Genomic DNA, 19,079 nt, shown 5'->3' on the forward strand with positions numbered 1-19,079 from the left:
CTTAAAAAAAAATGTGGACCCCCATCTCGATAGCATTCCTTATCCAAATGTGAGATGCTCAAATAATTTCAAGATTCCATTCCACCTGACTTCTCACTTTTTTCCCTACTTGTCCCAGTCAACCCAATCCCCTCTTCCCTTGTTTGTTAAATTGTGCACATAATTGTATTTTTGTTACCCCACCTGTCAGTCACAGATCTTGGTGAACTATATGCTTTACTACTATAAAATCTTCATAATAAATAGCTGGTAATTAAACTAATTGTTTGGATGCCTTGGCATTTATTGCATTTAACAGTTTTGAAAGAGACAAGAGACAACACGAAAGACATCACAGTTAAACATATGAAAGTGCATGCACTCAGATAGCAAAGATAACTGGGAAGCACGCAGAAGAGGTAAAAAGGTAAAGCTAGTGTGTATCAGAAGAATGTTTAACTAGAGCTCTTAAAAATTATTCTGTTTCTTGGTTGTTCGGAAAGAATTTTGTCCAACTTACCAGACAGTCATTTTTTCTGAAGTCACTAAGAATCAACATTAAGTCTTCTATAGAAACATGTCCCAGCCCCTTTTACAGATGCTGAGGAACCAAGACATTCATTGTGTAAGTGACCAATGAAGGAAGCATTAAATCCACTGGTGTGGGAAGAGTTCCAAACCTACTTAGCTTTTCCAACAGGATAAGTCCAGGTCAAGTACGCTCAGACCAGAAAAGCATCTGTTTAGGAACAGAACTGGCTACTGTCCCTTTCATTAGAATGTACTGCAGCTATAATGTTATTTTTCATAAGTTTCCTATACGAGTGTTTCTCGATCAGTAATATGAGTATCCTTAGGGGTACTCGAGAGAAGTATGCGGGGGGAGGGGGGGTACATCAACACAACTGAAATTTGAAGAAAACTGAATTTAAGTTTTACAGCACTGTATTATTTTTGTACTTTTTGCACCCAAAAATTTAATCGCCTGCCTGGCTAGGATTAAGTTGTTTAAACAAATGCGTTTCAATGGTAGAAAAAAAAATAGTGTCTGAAAGCTGTAGGTACTGAATTTTTTTTAAAGGGGTACTTTATTTAAAAAAAAAAGTTGAGAAACACTATCCTATACCATTAGCTTCCAAATTTCACACAAAACCTGTTAAACACAAGCTGAAAATTAAGATTACTGTAGGAAAATGTAAAAGCTTAAAAAACAACGAATAGTCTAGCAGCACTTTAAAGACTAACCAAACATGTCAACGGTATTATGAGCTTTCGTGGGTACAACCCACTTCTTCAGATGAATGGAGTTATTAAAAGTCCAGTTCCAAAATAAATAGGGGATGGGAGGGGAAGAAAAGGGAAAAATAATGAATTAGAGTGTTTATGTTACATGAAGATGATCCCCTCTCCCCCATCCCCTTTTTACTCTGGAACTGGATTTTTAATAATTCCATTCATCCGAAGAAGTGGGTTGTTCCCACGAACGCTCATGATACGATTGACTTTTTTTTTTTTTAAGTCTTTATGGTGCTGCTAGACTATTAGTTGTTTGAGTTTTCTGGTTACAGACCATCACGGCTACCCCTCTAAAGCTATAGGAAAATGTGATACTGGGTGTTCCCCTTAAGACTTAAGCTGTATAGATGGTGTGTGGCTATACACACCAGTGTTCCTTGTAAGCTGAGCACTTGGGCAGCCACCCAGGAGAGATCCCAATGCTGCCCAGCTGATTAACAGAGCACCCACAGGAGCCAGCAAGTGTTTCTATTGGTGGTGCAGATCTGCACATGCTTTGATGCACATAATTTATTCCCACACATGGATGAAAAAAATTTAGAGGCAACATAGATACACACCTTTTCACATCTACATCCACACAAGTTATAACTGAAGAAGGCTAAGAGGACTATTCGTTACATTGGAAGAATGAAGCCTTCAGACAATTTTTGCATATCTGAATGCATAAGGTCGGTCTTCCAAACAGTAAGACCTGAATCATTCAGTCATAACCAGATGTGTTGTTCTAAGTTAGGACAACTTATTTAATACACTTGCTGGCTGTCCCATTTAAACACATCCATAACATTTCCAGGATTGGCTGGATTAGATGTTTATTGGCAAGTGTGGATTTCATTGTGTACACACTCCAAAGAAAAATATTTCACCAATAACCAAAATTTAGATACATGAAGGTAGAACTTTGCTTAAGAATCTAAAGTTTAAGGATACTTACTTTGTGTATTTTGACATGTGATGTTGACAGTTTGTTTTAATGATCATAAAGTTTTAAACTTCTTGAATCTAAACATCTACAGTTATTTAAACAATTATGTGACCCCCTTGGTAATTTGACCCAACTTTGAAAATTTAAATAAATTACAGAAAAAGGCTAAAAAATAAGCATCAGTATTAGCTGTTGTAATTCTATATAAAAAACCTGAATTCTACCAAGACTACTTATTTCAAAAACCAAAATTCTGTGGACAGATGAAAGGCAATAGGCCTCATTCTGGAATATATGCCACGTTTGTTTGTTTGTTTTTTTTAACTACAGGCAGTCCCCGAGTTACGCGGATCCGACTTATGTCGGATCCGCAGTTACAAATGGGGATTTCTTGCCCCGGAGGACTGGAGCGACGGGACGCCTGGTCCCGCCGCCCGCCTCCTCCGGGGCGAGAAAAGCTGCTCCCCGTCTCCCTGGTCTGCTGGGGGAGCCAGCAGACCAGGGAGACGGGGAGCAAAGCGGCGGAGGAGCCAGGGCCGGACCCGCGGCCGCTTCCAGCTGATCTGGAAGCGGCCGCGGGTCCGGCCCCGGGTCCTCCGCCGCTTTGCTCAGCGTCTCCCTAGTCTGCAGACCAGGGAGACGCTGAGCAAAGCCGCGGAGGACCCGGCCGGACCCGCGGCCGCTTCCAGATCAGCTGGAAGCGGCCGCGGGTCTGGCCCGGGTCCTCCGCCGCTTTGCTCCACATCTCCCTGGTCTGCTGGGGGGGGGGACGCAGCTAGTGCCCCCCAGCAGACCAGGGAGATGTGGAGCAAAGCCGGGGGCCTGTGGTAGAGCAGGTGGGGCGCTGCCGGTTGGTCCCGCAGCACCACTCCTTGGCGCTACTGGACCAACCCGGCAGCACCCCAGCTGCTCTGCCCCAGGAGTCCTGATTCAGCCGCTGCTGAAACTGACCAGCAGCGGCTGAATCAGGACGCCTGGGGCAGAGCAGCTGGGGTGCTGCTGGGTTGGTCCAGTAGCGCCAAGGAGCGGCCGCGCTACTGGACCAACCCAGCAGCACCCGAGCTGCTCTGCCCCAGGTGTCCCCAAGTCAGCTGCTGCTGAAACTGACCAGCGGCTGACTACAGGAAGCCCGAGGCAGAGTTGCTCTGCCCTGGGCTTCCTGGAATCAGCTGCTGATCAGTTTCAGCAGCAGCTGACTTGGGGACGCCTGGGGTTCTTAAGTTGAATCTATATGTAAGTGGAACTGGTGTCCAGATTCAGCCGCTGTTGAAACTGATCAGTTTCAGCAGCGGCTGAATCTGGATGCCAGTTCCGACTTACATACAGATTCAACTTAAGAACAAACCTACAGTCCCTATCTTGTACGTAACCCGGGGACTGTCTGTATTTGACACATACAGTTGCAAAACTCCCATCTGACAAGATAAAGCATACTTCCTCTGCCATCAGTGACAAGCTTACCTTTTTTTTCTCCCCCATGCCCATCATACTCTGACATGCTCACATTTTTAAAAATCCCTCACTTAAGACCATGTCTCTCCCTTTCCCATAGGTATAACTTTTCACCACAGTACAAAGTATCACAGAAGGGCCTAGAAACAAGGTTGGCAAGCATGAGACAAAAAGCAGCGTTTTCAAAGAGTACAAAAACCAGCAGAAAATACAGGTTTACATACTAAATTCCACCTCAGCCTTACAGCTATTCGAGTGCAGTAATATCTCATACTTGAAAATTCAAACACTAACATCCCTAAAAAGGGCCAATATTTAAGTTTACGAAAAAAGTCTTGAAGATAATGGATTTCCCTTTTTTTCCATGTATACTAAAAGCTATATTTACAAGCTAAGCTCACAAACCACAATCTTTGTCCGCCACCACCATCCTTTTTAGTGCACAAAAACAGATAAATATCTAAGCAGTTTCTAAATGTCAATGTGATATCAATTGCTCAGCATTTGCTCTTCAAAAAAAATTTACCATACATAGTCTTCCTAGAATCTGGCAACTAAAGCCAGCAAATACATAGTTATCACTGATATGATTTAACTAGCATATGAATTTCATTATATAATGTAAGGGAAATACCTCCCCGTCAATAGGCATTCTTTGTACTGACAAGAAAATATGACTACAGTGTGATCAACTCTCTCTGAAGAATAATTTATCCAATTAAAGATTTCAGATCACATATTCCAAGAAAATAGAAATACATTCTATGGGTCTCATCCTGTCATATGCACAGACTCCTCTGCCCAGTGAGCTCCACTGCATGGCATAAGTATCTATTTAGTTTGAGTCATTTGCAGGATCCAGGCCTTTGATTCTAAATACTTTCTTCAGACCCCCATCCAGTAATTGCTAGATCATCAGGACCAGTGATCAACGGCTAAATGTCTAGTTAGCAGACAGTATCAAGCAAAGTGCCCCAGGGATAGTTCTGGGGCCAGTTTTGTTCAACTTCTTCATCAATGATTTAGATGACTGGATGGATTGTACCCTCAGCATGATTGCAAATGACATTAAGCTGGGGGCTAGGTAGATATGCTGGAGGGTAGGATATCATCCAGATGACCTACACAAATTGGAGGATTGGGACCAAAACAAAAAAATCTGATTAGGTTTAACAAGGACAAATTCAGAGTCCTGCACTTGGGAGGGAAAAATCCTAAGCAGTGTTAGAGGCTGGAGACCGACTGGCTAAGCAGCAGTTTGGCAGAAAAGGACCTGGGGGTTTACAGTGGGTGAGAAGCTGGATATGAGTCAACAGTGTGCCCTTGCAGCCAAGAAGGCTAAGGACCTATTAGGATGCATTAGGAGCAGGAGCGGCCCAAGGCTAGCTGCGGCAGCTGGCGCCCCAGGCGGAAGGCGTGCTCGGTGCCCCCATCAATGGCTGTGACATAACCACAGGGCGCCCCAACTGGCAGCACCCTAGGCACTGCCTAGTTTGCCTAGGCTCACGGGCCACCCCTGATTAGATCGGCTGGCAGTGCTCCTCCTAGAGAGGTGATTATTCCCCTATATTCGGCACTGATGAGGCCAAATCTGGAGTATTGTGCCCAATTACCACTCTTTCCCCCCACTCCTCCGACACACACACACTCTCTACAGAAAGAATGTGGACAAACTGGAGAGAATCCAGCGGAGTAGGGATGTTAAATTGTGGGTAATCAGCTAATTGAATAGTCGATTGAATTCCATCAACTATTCGATCAGGGGGAAACTGCAGAGCCACAGCGGGGTTAGTTCCTGGCCCAGGAGCTAACCTTGCTGCAGTTCTGCTTTTTAAATGTATTAAGATCCTAGTAGCAGAGGTGTAGCTGGGGGATCAGATTCAATCCCAGACAGCTGATTCCCAGCTCGCTCCCAGTTCCCCTTGTTGCTTCTCTGCCTCTTTTGTCCCGCCGGAGACAGTGGTGGGGAGAACCAGCTTTTAAGCCCGCTCTCCCCAGCACCACCGGCTCCTGCTCCCTCCTATCCCCGCTGCCTCTCTCTGATAGAGGCATATGCTTATTGGGTAGTCAACTAGTCGCTTATATCCCTATGGTGGAGATCAACAAAAATTATGAGAGGGCTGGGCCACATAATTTATGAGCAGAGGCTGAAGAAACAAGGCTTAGTCAGTCTGCAGAAGAGTGATGGGGGATTTGATAGCAGCCATTAGCTACAAGAAGGGGGGCTGCCAAAGAGGATGGAGAGAGGCTGTTCTCAGTAGTGACAGATAGCAGTACAAGCAGCAATGGTCTCAAGTTACAGTGGGAGAGGTGTAGGTTGGATATTTGGAAAAACTATAATTCACACACGAAGGCTTTGTTTTTTAATTTGGCAACCTTAGCTTTCAAGTTTACATACAGAACCTATGACTGACTGGTCACAGGAGACTACAAAGTGGATGAGGTAAAGTCTTTTATTGGACTTACTTCAGGTAGACACAAGCTTCCCCAAATCTGAAGAAGACCTTTGTGTAAGCTCAAAAGCTTGTCCCTCTCACCAAATAGATAATGATCCAATAAGATATTACCTCCGGGTATGTCTACACTACCCCCCTAGTTCGAACTAGGGGGGGTTAATGTAGTCATACGGAGTTGCAAATGAAGCCCGGGATTTGAATTTCCCGGGCTTCATTTGCATGATCCCGGCCGGCGCCATTTTTAAATGCCGGCTAGTTCGGACTGCGTGACGCGTGGCTACACGCAGCACAGACTAGCTAGTTCGGATTAGGAAGCCTAATCCGAACTAGCTAGTCTGTGCTGCGTGTAGCCGCGCGGCACGCAGTCCGAACTAGCCGGCATTTAAAAATGGCGCCGGCCGGGATCATGCAAATGAAGCCCGGGAAATTCAAATCCCGGGCTTCATTTGCAACTCCGTATGACTACATTAACCCCCCTAGTTCGAACTGGGGGGTAGTGTAGACATACCCTCCCTGACCTGAGTGAAGCCTGTGTGTGATCATTTAAAGGAACACATTCAGCTTCCAAACCCAAGTTACACACACACTTCATTATGTCTTGGGAGCGCACGCACGCACTCACAAGGTCTCTCCTTTGCCTAGCAGGGTTTTTATTGTAGTTCAGCAAAGTGGGTCAAGGGTCCATTTTATTGGGATTGCCAGAGCTGGTTTAGACTTGATGTGGCCTGGGGCCAAAGCCCGAGTCGCACCACTTGGGACACAAGCTGAAGTCCAAGGCCTTCAGCCCTGGTTGTCAGACTTCAGGTCCCTTGGCTGGGAATGAAGGCCTTAGGCTTCAACTTTGATTCTCCCTCCCCAGGATGGTGGGACTCAGGCAGGCTCAGGCTTCTCCCCACTCCCAGCCCCTCCCCGAGGTCATGTTGTAATTTGTTGTTGTCAGAAGGGGAAATCACAATGCTATGACGTTTCAGAACCCCCGCATTGTGACCTTCTGTTCCAGACGTACTAGCTTGAAGTAGGACAAGGCCCTGCAATGGACAAGAATTCTACTTCTGAAATAAGCCAGGATACCCAAACCTTAAGAATACAAGAATGGCTGTACTGGGTCAGACAACGATACATCAAGTTCAGCAGCCTGTCCCCGACAGTGGCCGATGACAGATGTTTCAGAGGGAATGAAAAGAATTTTTTTAACACAGTGTAAGCGCCTAAGCGTATCCACAGTATTGGTAAGGAATAATGGACAATAGCCTTTGAAGGGATAACTTAATAACAAGGTTAAAGAATTCTGCAGTAGGGATGTTAAATTTAGTTTAATCAACTAATCGAGTTGTGGATGGATTTCCCACCGTGGCTCTGCCTTTTAAATACGTTAAGAGCCGGTAGGCTCTTAATACATTTAAAAGCCTAAAGCACAGCAGTAGGGACCCAGGGCAAGCCAGGACAGCTGATTCCCGACTCACGCTGGGTCCCCCCCTGCTGCGCTTTAGCCTTTTAAATGTATTAAAAGACTGTCTGCTCCTCCCCCTCCCCTTGCTGCTTCTGTAAGGAAGTGTAAGGTGCAGGTATGGACCCCTGGACTCTGCTCTTGAAGCATTCTGGTCTCAAGTGCCTGCAGATAGAGGCAACAAGGTGGGGGGAAGCGACCAGTCAAGGAACTACTTGACTAACCAATAAGCTTTTGTTTATCGGATAGCCAACTAGTCGCTTACATCCCTATTCTGCAGACGACCTTTTTTAAAATAGCAAGTTCTTAATACAGTTGTGGGGCAGGAAAAGAGTAAGCAGCTTCCCTTTTTAATGGGTAATTCTTAATCAGGAAATCAAACGCCACTTGTGAGACTGAGGAAGTGGGTCTGGCCCACGAAAGCTCATCATCTAATAAACCACCTTGTTAGTCTTTAAAGTGCTACATTGTCCTGCATTTTGCTTCAGCTACCCCAGACTAACACGGCTACATTTCTATCACTATTCTGCAGCTTTAAAGTTTGATTTCGTAATTTAAGAGGTTGGTCAGCACAAAGATGAGGGGAGAAAGGAAACTAACCTCTCAAAATTATAGCAAAAACTTATCTGCAGAAATATCTTGTTTTTAAAGCACTTTAGCTTGCCCAAGACAAAACACAGCCCTTACACATAAAGAAAACTGAACAAGTTGCAAGTTAAAACGGAGTTATAAGAAAATGCTTTAAAAAAAACCCGACTTTACCTTTAAAGAAAATAGCATTGTCTGAAATAGCAATGTCTGAAAATAGCATTTAAAGTAACACATCATCTGATGTGCAAGTGAAAGGTTATGGAAACTAGGGCTCAGTGTTCAAGCTATTTACACCACTTAAATAATAAAATCAAACCACCTCCAGAATCTTTTCAACAGCCACACCTGCTATGCTTCACAGACTATTTCACAACCCTTTTAAAGCTAGACAACTTATGGAATTTAAATTTGTGCTTGGGCTCTTCTCAAGGAAAAACATGCTCAACACCATCTCATCCTCTTATAAACCCACCTACAATAGGAAAACTATGGATTTTTAAAAAGAAATAGTCTGTGTCACCCAGTGTATACCAGGATACGGAAAACTGAGACTGTTGAGCATTGTTATTTTGAAAAAAAAAAAAAACTACAGGACCACAATTTTGATTGTGTGTAGCAAATCCATTGGGAAAACAGTTATATATGTTCGGCTTTCACTATATTTTAAACCATGTTAGAATTCATCTGGTCACAGTAAAATTGTTATATGAGCATGGGAAGAACAGCGACAACCCAAAAGATACCGGGAGTGTGATCCTGTAACCAGAGTAGTCAAGGGAGTTTTATTTCTGATTTCAATGGGGCCAACATTTCATCCCCAGGTCCACTCTTCTGCTGAGGATCATCCACATGGCAACACTAGAACATATTTTAACCAATTCCTAGGATACAACAGAAATTACACTGTGGTTGGGAAGTGAGTGATGTGGCGTGTTAGCCCTGAATTGTTTCTCAGACAGCATCAGCTAGCATTTTAATTTCCACTCTTACTAACCCCCGTGCAGCTTGACAAGCAGTAACACTAGCATGGAAAGGCCCTGAGTGTTTTTAAACTAAGACAGTAACAGTTAATCTGAAGACATGATGGCTAAACATCATGCGAGTGCTCCCACAGTTCTTCCCACATAGTGCAATTGTGCAACATTTCTTAAAAGATTCCTTGTCACTAGGCCTCATACTAAAACTTCCTCCTCATCTAGTTCTGTTTCACTCCAGTACATGCAAATTCCACTGAGCAACTACTTTTGAAATTCAGTGATTAACAGGTGTTTTGCTGCTTTTCTGGGACATGTTACTTAGGGTGCGCCTCTGTCCAGGCTGAGCAAAGTAGTCTCCACTGTCTCATGAGAAAGAAAGGAACTGAGCTGACTGCAACTACTCTTTGCAAGGAGTCTCTTTCCAAAAGGAACTATGCACACAAAAGCCAGCAGAACCAAAAGCCACTGTCATTCCAGTGGCCAGGAGGGGGCGGGAGGGAACAAGGGTGCAGAGTAAAGGGAAAGTAGTTTCTGCCTGGTACACCTGCTCCTTTTGCAGTGACACACTGCTTTTACTGCATTAAAGGGCAGCAAGATTGGGGAAACCAGGACATCTGAAATTAGGAAGATATTAGTAGTCTAAAATCATCTAGTTCAGGGGCTGACACACTTTACGAGTGTGTGACTGGCAGAGTTTTACATTTTCATCATATAAAGGGAAAAAACAAGTTTTTATTTTATCCAACAGCAGTTAAGGGATTCTTGCTTTCTAACCTTTTGGAGCATCTTGCTCATTCCATCTAGCACCTCCTTGTTCTAACAGTTTTGTTTAGTCCAACCTTTTTTTAACAGAACGTTCAGCATTCCTAGGGCATCAGATCTAGAAAATAAATCAACTGGAACAGCTACCTGGCATGTATTACAAAATGCTACCATTCTTACTGCATTGTAAGCACCGCTATTAGAGTCACAATTTCACTACTTTGGCAAAACACTTTCTGCCAACATTATAAATCAGGAAGTCCATCTTTTAAAAATGTGTATCATACTTTTCATGATCCAAAAATTAACTCACTAGAAAGCATTTATATCTAAATACCATAAGCAGAGCAGCACTACTGAATGCTACTGGACATGGGAGGCTAAAAATGCTTATAAGCAATATCCACAAAAGACTTTTATTTACCAAATTTATCACATTAGACAGAATACATTTGTATCCACTATATTTGGTAGCCTTAATAGGTTACACTTGTAATAGCCACATTCACATTAGATTTCATTAAGAGCATCAAATCAAAACATTTATATTACTCATAACCCAAGGAAAAAATTTGAACCTGAGTCTTCAGAAATTTAGGGTATACTGTATTTACACTTAAAGCACTACAGCAGCATAATGTCTATAGTGAAGTGCAGCGAACTACACTGAGAGGTAGGGTTCTTCCAGGAATGCTGGCAATCCTCCTCCCCAAGAGGTGATAATAAGGTCAACAGAAGAATTCTTCTGTCAGCCTACCGCTGTCTACACTAAGGACAAAGTCAGAATAGTGGCACCTCTCATCAAGTTTAACAACTCTTGAAGTCGATGGAAGGGACTTGGTGGTGTGCAATCATTGTTCAGAAAAATTGACCTGAACTCCCAGTGTAGACCAGACCTTATGAGTGTGGATTTTTCACCCCTTTAAGAGACATAATTATGCTGATAAAAGTTCCCAAATGTAGACCAGCCCTTAGAAATAGTGTTTTAACCTAATACACTACTTAGCTCGTATTCAGCACTTAACATCTGCAAAGTTTCATTTGTTAGATCATGATTTGCAGCTAGCTTGGAAAAATACTTGTCTGAACAGATTCCCTATGAAGAAAGATTAAACAAACCGGGACTGTTTATTTTTAGTAAAGTGACAGTTAAGGCGGGGATATGACAGAGGTCTCTAACATTATGAACAGTGAGAGAGAAAAAAAAAAGTGTTATTTACTGCTTCACATAACACAAACTCCAGGGGGTTTAACACAAAAATTACTTGTTCACACAATGCTTAGTCAACCTGTGGAACTCCATGCCAGGAGAGGTCACAACAGCTAAAAACATAACTGGGTTAAAAAAAAATTAGATAAGTGCATGGGGAATAGGTCCATTAGTAGATATTAGCCAATATGGTCATAGACCTGTGCTCTTGGGGTCCCTAAGTCTGATTGGGAGAAGCTAGGACTGGATGACAAAGGATGGACCACTTGATAAACTGACCCGTTTTCTTCACTCCCTCTGAAGCATTTGGCACCAGCCAGTATGAGAAGTCAGGCTACTGGACTCCATGGGCCATTGTTCTGACCCAGTATGGCCTATTAGTTTTTATTACAAAATCTATTTTAGGAACTCTGACACAAGCCTAATGGATTTATTCATATTTTATAAGGCTAGAGTTCAGTTGTTGCTAATGTTTTGTTTTCTTTTAAATTAATTATCCTGATTATAGCTATATCATTAAGCACTCTTCTATTGAAGTTATTGCTTACATATTTCCCTTTCTCTAAGGCCATATTATTCATCCAGTTCTTGAATTGCACTTTTTATGGGATAACCGGAAACAACACCAGCCTCATCAATAAAACAGACATTCTGCAACTGGAGAACTAGATGACTCTGTAGCGTGAAATATAACCAGACACCTCGAAGGTATAGATAATGCTCATTAAATATCCTCATAGTTCTCTCAGTAAAAAGAAAAAGAGCTGCCTCACAATCTATGCAAAAGCTAAAAAAGTTAGAAAGAATCAGTGAGCATTGCTCACACAGATTTCTAGAGTGTCTTCTGGAGAGCTACTGTCAGGCACTTGATTAGAATTTAAGGTCACTTGATAATGAACTGCGTAAGTGAGCTGGGAGGAAAGAGGAAGATAGCTCTCCCTACAAAGCTTTAAAGAAAAACTAGTGTCTCCTTGCAAATGTGTTACATAGGTAGATAAACTAGGGAAGTCAAAACGTCAACAATAATTAACAGTATTAAATGTAAGGTGGTCTGACCTACCGGATTGTGAAGAGATCCTGTTACATTAGTGGCATACTTCTGAGTTTTCAATACATCTCCATAGTCAGCAGCATCAAAGTTAGTTTTCCATACCATCACCTGCAGAATAAAAACCAGCTGGCTAAAATCTTTAAAAAAAAAAAAAACCTTAATGTACATATATATACATTCATTTTGCTGGCAGTCTGGAAAAATGCCAGCACACCAAGGATTCCGAGGGGGGAAAACTACATGGAGCTTGTCTACACAAACATTTAGTTTGCTGCAAGCTAGGGCACAAATCTAGCCCACAAATAGTCTGACATGTACTAGGCTGTCTATGTGGACCTGACATGCTTTAACAGTATGTTAATGTGCTTTCATCTACTCCTCTCTGAAATGGGATCGATTGAAGCACATAAGTAGGTATTAACAAGGTCCACATTAGGGATGTAAGCAACTAGTCGACTACCTGACAGGCACAGGCTTATCGGGTAGTCGAGTCACCACTTGACTAGTCACTTCTCCCCCGCTTGCTGCCTCTGTATCACAGGCAGCAAGGATGGGGAAGAGCAGGAGACGACACTGTGGGGAGCTGGCTAAAAAGCCAGTTTCCCCCAACACAGTCTCCGCAGATGGGAGGGGGAGGGAGGAGAAGAGGACCGAGGCACAGTGGGGAAACAGCATGAGCGGGGACTCAAGCAGTCACTGCTCGTGCCAGGTCCTGACTACTGTGCCTCTGCCTTTGAAATGTAGCAAGAGTTCTCCAGGTCAAGTATGCCCTGGAGCGTAGGTAATTCCAAAATGTTTGACCACCATCAGAAAATCCACCGAAGTTATATTTTATTAAACTACCAGCACTTCCTTTTTTAACCTATGGATTATCACTCAGGAAAAGCGTACTTATATGGCAAAGGAAAACCAATGGAAACAAATGACGATGAACCTCAGTAACAAGCAACTTCTCTCCCTAATGAATTCCACCATAAGCACTTTTGGAGAGTGACAAAAAAAATCTGGCTTCTCTTCATGAAGTGACCACTTGAACATATGAAAATGAACTGGAAGGACTGAAGGGGAGTCCTTTAAGACAGTGAATTCCTACCTAAGTTGATAAGTAGTTTGAGATATATTAAGCTGTACAAATAAAAGTAATTTAAATATTTGTAGGATTTAATATTTGTGGGGTTTATTTTAGCTACTAATTTTAAAAAGTGTTTGATGTAAAAAAAACTGTTGACATTGATATTTTTAAAACATAGAACTAATCATACTTCACATTAGACATCTCTAGTTACAGAAACTGATGGTGCAATTTTGAAAACAGTAATCAAAATAAAAAAAGACACCTTTCGGTATAACTTGAAGCCCTCAAAAAAGATTTACACCCAGGACAACTCTGTGCATGAAGCATCAAACGTGTGTATAAAACATTGCATGATCAGGCTATAGGCAACATGTATTTAAACTTCCATAAATGGGATTTTAATTCTAACCTTAAATGAAACTTTTACGGAACACAGTCATGGCAGAAGACTTGAAATAGAGTCACAGTTTTCCTCCCCTTGGCATTATAGTGTGTGTGTGTACACACACACACACACACACACACACACACACACACACACTTTTGTGCTGATGTTAAGTAAAGAAAATTACGGCCAAAAGGAGAGGCTTTAAAAAATGGTATAAACAACCTTATAATGGAACCTGCTAACAGAAAAACTAGATGAATAGGACCTTTTGGAATAAAGAAAAAGGTCAAGAGCTACAATTCAGCTTCCAGCTTACCAGCAGCAAGAGAAATTTCTAAACATGAGAAATGTCATCAGTGAGAAAAAATAAGGACTGCTGGATATAGCAGAGACTGTTTTTTGTTTTTTCATATGAGGGAAATTCAAAACCAAAATAAAGGAATCCAAGAAGTCTCTGCAACTTAAAATTAAAGGGGGGGGGGGGGACATCCATGTACGCAGGTTGCCACAGAAGTTATGTAATAGAGAAATTATAGTTAATACTGTTCCCTTTCTTCATAGTACTTTAAATTGGAAATTGAGATCAGTTTAAAAAAGTCACATGAATCTTAAAAATTATGAACTTTTAAATAATTATATAATCTTCTCATACTGTAACTATTTTTGAAGTACATCGTAAATACAGCTTTCAACACCTCAGTTTCTTCAGAAAAAAAGTCAGTATTAGCAGAAAAGCCACACCACAGCCAACTTGCTATTTCTTTTAATCTCTTTATAAACACAGAATCAGGCAATTATTTCAAAAGTAAAACTGCAAGTAAAACCTTAATGAATTGTCTCATTATTTAACAATGCAAGGCAAAAGGGGAAAAGTAATCTGACTAGCGCTTCAAAAGATCCTGTTTAAAGGCTAACAAGAAAAATATTTCCCTTTTTATAGATGGGCACTATATTTGCCCCTTTTCCAGTCTTCTGGAATCTGTCCCGACTTCCATGTTTTTTTCAAAGATGATAGCTAAAGGCTCAGATACCTCCTCTATCAGCTCCCTGAGTATTGTAGGATGCATTTCATCAGGCCCTGGTGACTTGAAGACATCTAACATTTCTAAATAATTTTAACTTGTTCTTTTTTTATTTTAACTTCTAAACCTACATCAATTCCATCTATATTTCATTCCCTCATCTTAGGCATGCAACTTTCTCAATTTATAGAGTTTTCAAAGGTGGCTCATGGTAAAGCTAATGTATTGTCTCTTTCGCAAGTTCCACAAACCCTTGATTTTTCTGCATCATAATTAGAGACACATTTTCCATGCACTCAACTACATCAAGAATCTAGGGAACAGATACAGCACACACCTGTTCATCTGACCCTCCAGAAGCAAAGAAGTTCCCAGTTCTTGAGAAGGCAACACAAGTAGATGGCCCCTGTAAAAAAAAAACAAAAAAACATTTATAGATGTGAGAGCTACAACGCTGAGGTTCAAGATAGGCCCTCAGACAAGAAATTAATATAATCAAACACTTATTTCTTAATACAGATTGACAGGTGTTACTTAAGAGGGTACTAGAAGTTTCTCTAAAACCAACATGTAAGTTCTTTACTTTTTAACTTAAGATACCCAGCTCCTCAATACCAAATTGCCAGCTATAAAAAGAACACCACTAGGTCTTTTAGAGGGAAGCAGTTAATGACGATAGGTGAAATTTTCAAAAGTACTTAAATCAACTTGAACCAAATTTTCAAAAGGGTATTTAGGTACCCAAAGAGACTGCTTCTGGAAAAATTCCACTAGGCACTTATCTGCATCTTCAGACACTTAAACGTGCCCAACATCTGATTTCTGGGCTCTTTAAAAACATCATTCCTCGTTGTTTAAGGAGTAATCCACCCTTTGTTCCTCTCTATACTCATTCAAAATAACATTTAAGTGATTTCAGAATTCAGATTTACAGAAATTTGGGCTCAGAAGAGTCTAGCTTTTAATCACATACAAGTGGGAGACAAGCAAAAATTACTTTTAATGGGCACTGTGGAAGAGCATTACTTGATTCCTTGTTAATGCTGATAGCATGAATGACAAGTAAACTAAAACATTCCATTCAGTTGGAGCAAAGTCATGATCTTTTCATGGTGGTTGTCAACTTCCTAAGGCTTTTGATTCTGTAAATCACGAGGGACTCTGGTAACTTTTGTTCATCTTTGGATGCCCTGCCTAGTTCATTTCTGTCATTTGGTCCTTCCATGATGAGATGAGGGCCAGAATAGTGGAAAATGGTAACATATCAATGCTGTGTCACTGCCTGGCGTGGCTCACAACAGAAATTTCCAAGCTTAGTGCAGACTATCAAAAAGCAGGGTAGATGCCCCCAAATGGATTGTGTGTTCTAGAACTAGATTTCACTAATCCAAGTTACAAGTGTGAACTTCCAAAATACTACAATAATCCAGGTGGACTCTATCTTGCCACCTAGGAAGACTGGGCTACATAATAAATGGTCACCAAAGATCTCAAAATATGAAGGCTACTCCCAGTAGGGAGTCCCAAGAGACCAGTCAGTTACCTCAGCTCAATTTGTAACTTAAGATCTCATACCAAAGACAATGCTTAGACAATTCTGTACTAAGCTAACTAAAAGGTTAACAACTAGAAAAAACGTAATTAGTTATTTACAGGTTAAAGCAGGGGTGGGGAACCTCAAGCCCCTTGCTTGCCTGGATTCAGCCCCCGAGGCCCAGAGCCCCCCAACCCAGCACTGGGGAGCCCACACTGGCGCGCCAGCCCTCCACCCCCGCTGCCGCACCAGGAGGGCTGAAGCACATAAAATCTACTAGGCTGGGGCCCCCCAGGCTCTGGGGTGGGAGGGGAATGTGGGGAGCGTGTCTCTCCTTCTCAATTGGGGGCCATGTCAGTGAGGGCTTGTTTGTTTTTTTGCTTATCGCTTGTGTGCGGCCCCCAAATGGTTTTTCTGTGGGTCAGTGACCCAGACACAAAAGAGGCTCCCCACCCTTGCTTTAGTGGCTCTGTATTGTGGTAAGGTATGGATAATATATCACTATCACATTAGGAATGAGTCTTTTTAAAAAAAAAAAAAAAAAAAAACTTTAAATAGTCTTAACTAGACTTCAACAGAAGTAGTGGTTGAACAAAAGTGCAATACAATTCACATGTTTAAACCTCTGGTTTCAAGTATTTAAGAAGCACGCAGTCCCAAAAGGATTGGGCAGACACTTATATGCAATAAAGCAGAGTTAGGAAATACTTATCTAAGTACAGATGCAATAGACAAACTGTTCTATTGGAATAAATAGTGGAGAATACCAAGAATGAAATATTATGACAGACACTAAACAATTACTTCGCAGCCTGCTTCAATGAATATATATGGCTGAGCTTCTGTTTAAGTCTGGATCAGATTTCTAGAGACTGCTGATGACTAAGGCTTTTGGGAAAGTAAAAACGCACTTGTAGAACACAAAATGTATACTTAAACTGTACTTCAGTCAATCTTGCGATGTTACTTCAGGTCACACTGTACCCAAACAGGCAGACAAGCAGCTTTTCATTAATTACTCTTAATTTGCCCTTAATCAAGTTAAGGGAATGTGCTACATTAATAGCATTGCACTTATTTCCCCATCTTAAAAAAAAAGACCAACACACCCACCCACCCCATCACGCTACTTTACCCAGTCCCCTTCTTTCTCTGATGTGCTTTACAGGGGTTCTCAATAAAAATGTTACTTGCTGGTGGCCGCAATGACATTTTCCCTAAAATACTTACTCAACATGAGGAAAAACAAATAACCATGCCCATATATGCAACCGGACCATGTATGTGAGGGGGGTTGCACTCTCAATAAAAGTACAGCCATGGAGGATGGCGGGGGGGGGGGGGCAGAAAGCAGAGGTGATGGATGGGGTACCCACCGTGTGGTCAGGGTAAGGGTCAGCGCCTGTGTCTAAAGCTGAGGGTTGGTGCTCCGGGCCAACACCCATTGAAACACAGAATCAGCACCACTGCTTGCATGGCCAGGGATTAGCGCCCACACTTGGGATCAGCATCCACTGCCATGTAGCCAGGGGTCGGCACCCAGAGCCAGCATCTGCTGCTGTGTTACCGAGACAGGAACCCAGGGTCAGTGCTTTGGGTCTGCACCTGCTGCTGCACAGCCAGGGCTAGGAGTCAGGGTCCTGGGCTAGGACCCAACAGAGGAACTAGAAGCCAGTCTTGAGGGCCAGCACCTGCCAGAACCCAAGGTCAACATCCAGGAGCGTGCCCAGAGTGAGTAGCCAGGGCTGGTGGTTGAAGTGCATGGCCAGGGATTGGTGGACACCGGGGTTGGGAGCCAGTGCTTGAGGTCTGCACCTACTGCCGCACAGCCAGGGGTTGGCATCCAGAGCCAACGCCTGCTGGAGCCCAAGGCCATTGCTGGATCTGCACTAGAGCCAGCAGCCAGACTGGAGCACAGACAGTGGTCAGCACTTGGTGCTGCCACCAGGATTGGGAGTTGGCTCTATGCAGCCAAAGCTGGGAATCTGAGCTCGCCGTTGCACAGCCAGGGGTTGGAATCTGTAGCCCTATAGGTGAAGATCAGGGCTGCATGGCCACAGCTGGGGGTTGAGGCCCAAAGCCCCATGCCTGGAGTAGCGATGCAAACGACTGGTCGCTCCCCCCATCTGTTGCCTCTATCAGAAAGAGGCAGCAAGGGAGGGGAGAGGGAGAAGTAGAGGGGGTGCTTCAAAGCAGCAGCACCGCATTGAGCCCGGGGATGCTGGCCCCAAGCTCCCTGCAGAGCTTTTGCCTTTGAAGTATAGCATCAGCCCTGGGACTGTTGCTACACTTCAAAGGCAGAGGCGCCCTTATCAACTAATCGAATAGTTGATGCAAGTTGTACCGACTATTCAATTAGCCAATTCATCTAAATTTAACATCCCTCGATTACAGCCAAGCTCCCTAAGTTTCTGTTGCCCAACCATCCCAGGTTGCAAGTCCCACTTAGCCTCCTTTCCCTCTCCCCTCCAAGTACTCAACTTGCTCCTTCAGCCTTGTGCCCTGCCAGCCTCTAGAGACATGCAGAGCTGCACATCCAGGAGCACCATGGATGGAGAGGGACAAGCCATCGCTGCCCCAGAAGCTATCCTGGCAGCAACGAAACCCCTTTGTGGCCACACTTGAGAAACACAGGCTTAGAAAACATACACTGAACTTTAAAATGCTGAACAAGGAATACACATATACCAGATACGTTTCCACTATAAACCAGTAAGCTCATCTGTTTGTGGTCAGGCAGACAACTACTATTACTTGCACTCACATTCCTTTGTGCAGCCACCAGCTTCTCACCTGGTCCCAAGCTGCTGCAGTGCGAGAGGGCTGGGATAGTCCTCTCTCCACAGTACAGCCTGCAGACTGAACCCCTCATCCCCAGACCCATCCCGGAGCAATGATTTAAATGAACTCA

The 19,079-nt window shown here is 42.9% G+C and overlaps 1 protein-coding gene and 1 long non-coding RNA gene across 7 annotated transcripts in view; one reads left to right on the top strand and one right to left on the bottom strand.

Annotated features, from left to right (window-relative positions):
• Positions 1-19,079, bottom strand: part of POC1A (POC1 centriolar protein A) — a 163,404-nt gene that overhangs the window by 111,517 nt on the left and 32,808 nt on the right. For all 5 annotated transcript variants that reach the window (XR_012906534.1, XM_075939433.1, XM_075939430.1 and 2 more), the window contains exons 8-9: positions 14,972-15,040; positions 12,159-12,257 (exon numbers count right to left, since the gene is read on the bottom strand). Coding sequence is in view for 4 of the 5 variants with exons in the window: in XM_075939433.1 (XP_075795548.1) it covers positions 12,159-12,257; positions 14,972-15,040 (168 nt within the window). In the remaining variant the exon portion in view is untranslated. The remainder of the gene's footprint in view (positions 1-12,158; positions 12,258-14,971; positions 15,041-19,079) is intronic.
• LOC112546515 (uncharacterized) lies at positions 6,578-13,708 on the top strand. 2 transcript variants are annotated; one of them, XR_003090212.2, is made up of 3 exons: positions 6,578-7,340; positions 11,666-11,806; positions 13,030-13,708. It is a non-coding gene; the product is annotated as an uncharacterized LOC112546515 (long non-coding RNA). The 2 variants fall into 2 exon arrangements; XR_012906537.1 differs by having other exon boundaries at positions 6,578-7,309.

The sequence above is a fragment of the Pelodiscus sinensis genome, chromosome 11, assembly GCF_049634645.1.
Source record: "Pelodiscus sinensis isolate JC-2024 chromosome 11, ASM4963464v1, whole genome shotgun sequence".
Taxonomy (NCBI): domain Eukaryota; kingdom Metazoa; phylum Chordata; order Testudines; family Trionychidae; genus Pelodiscus; species Pelodiscus sinensis.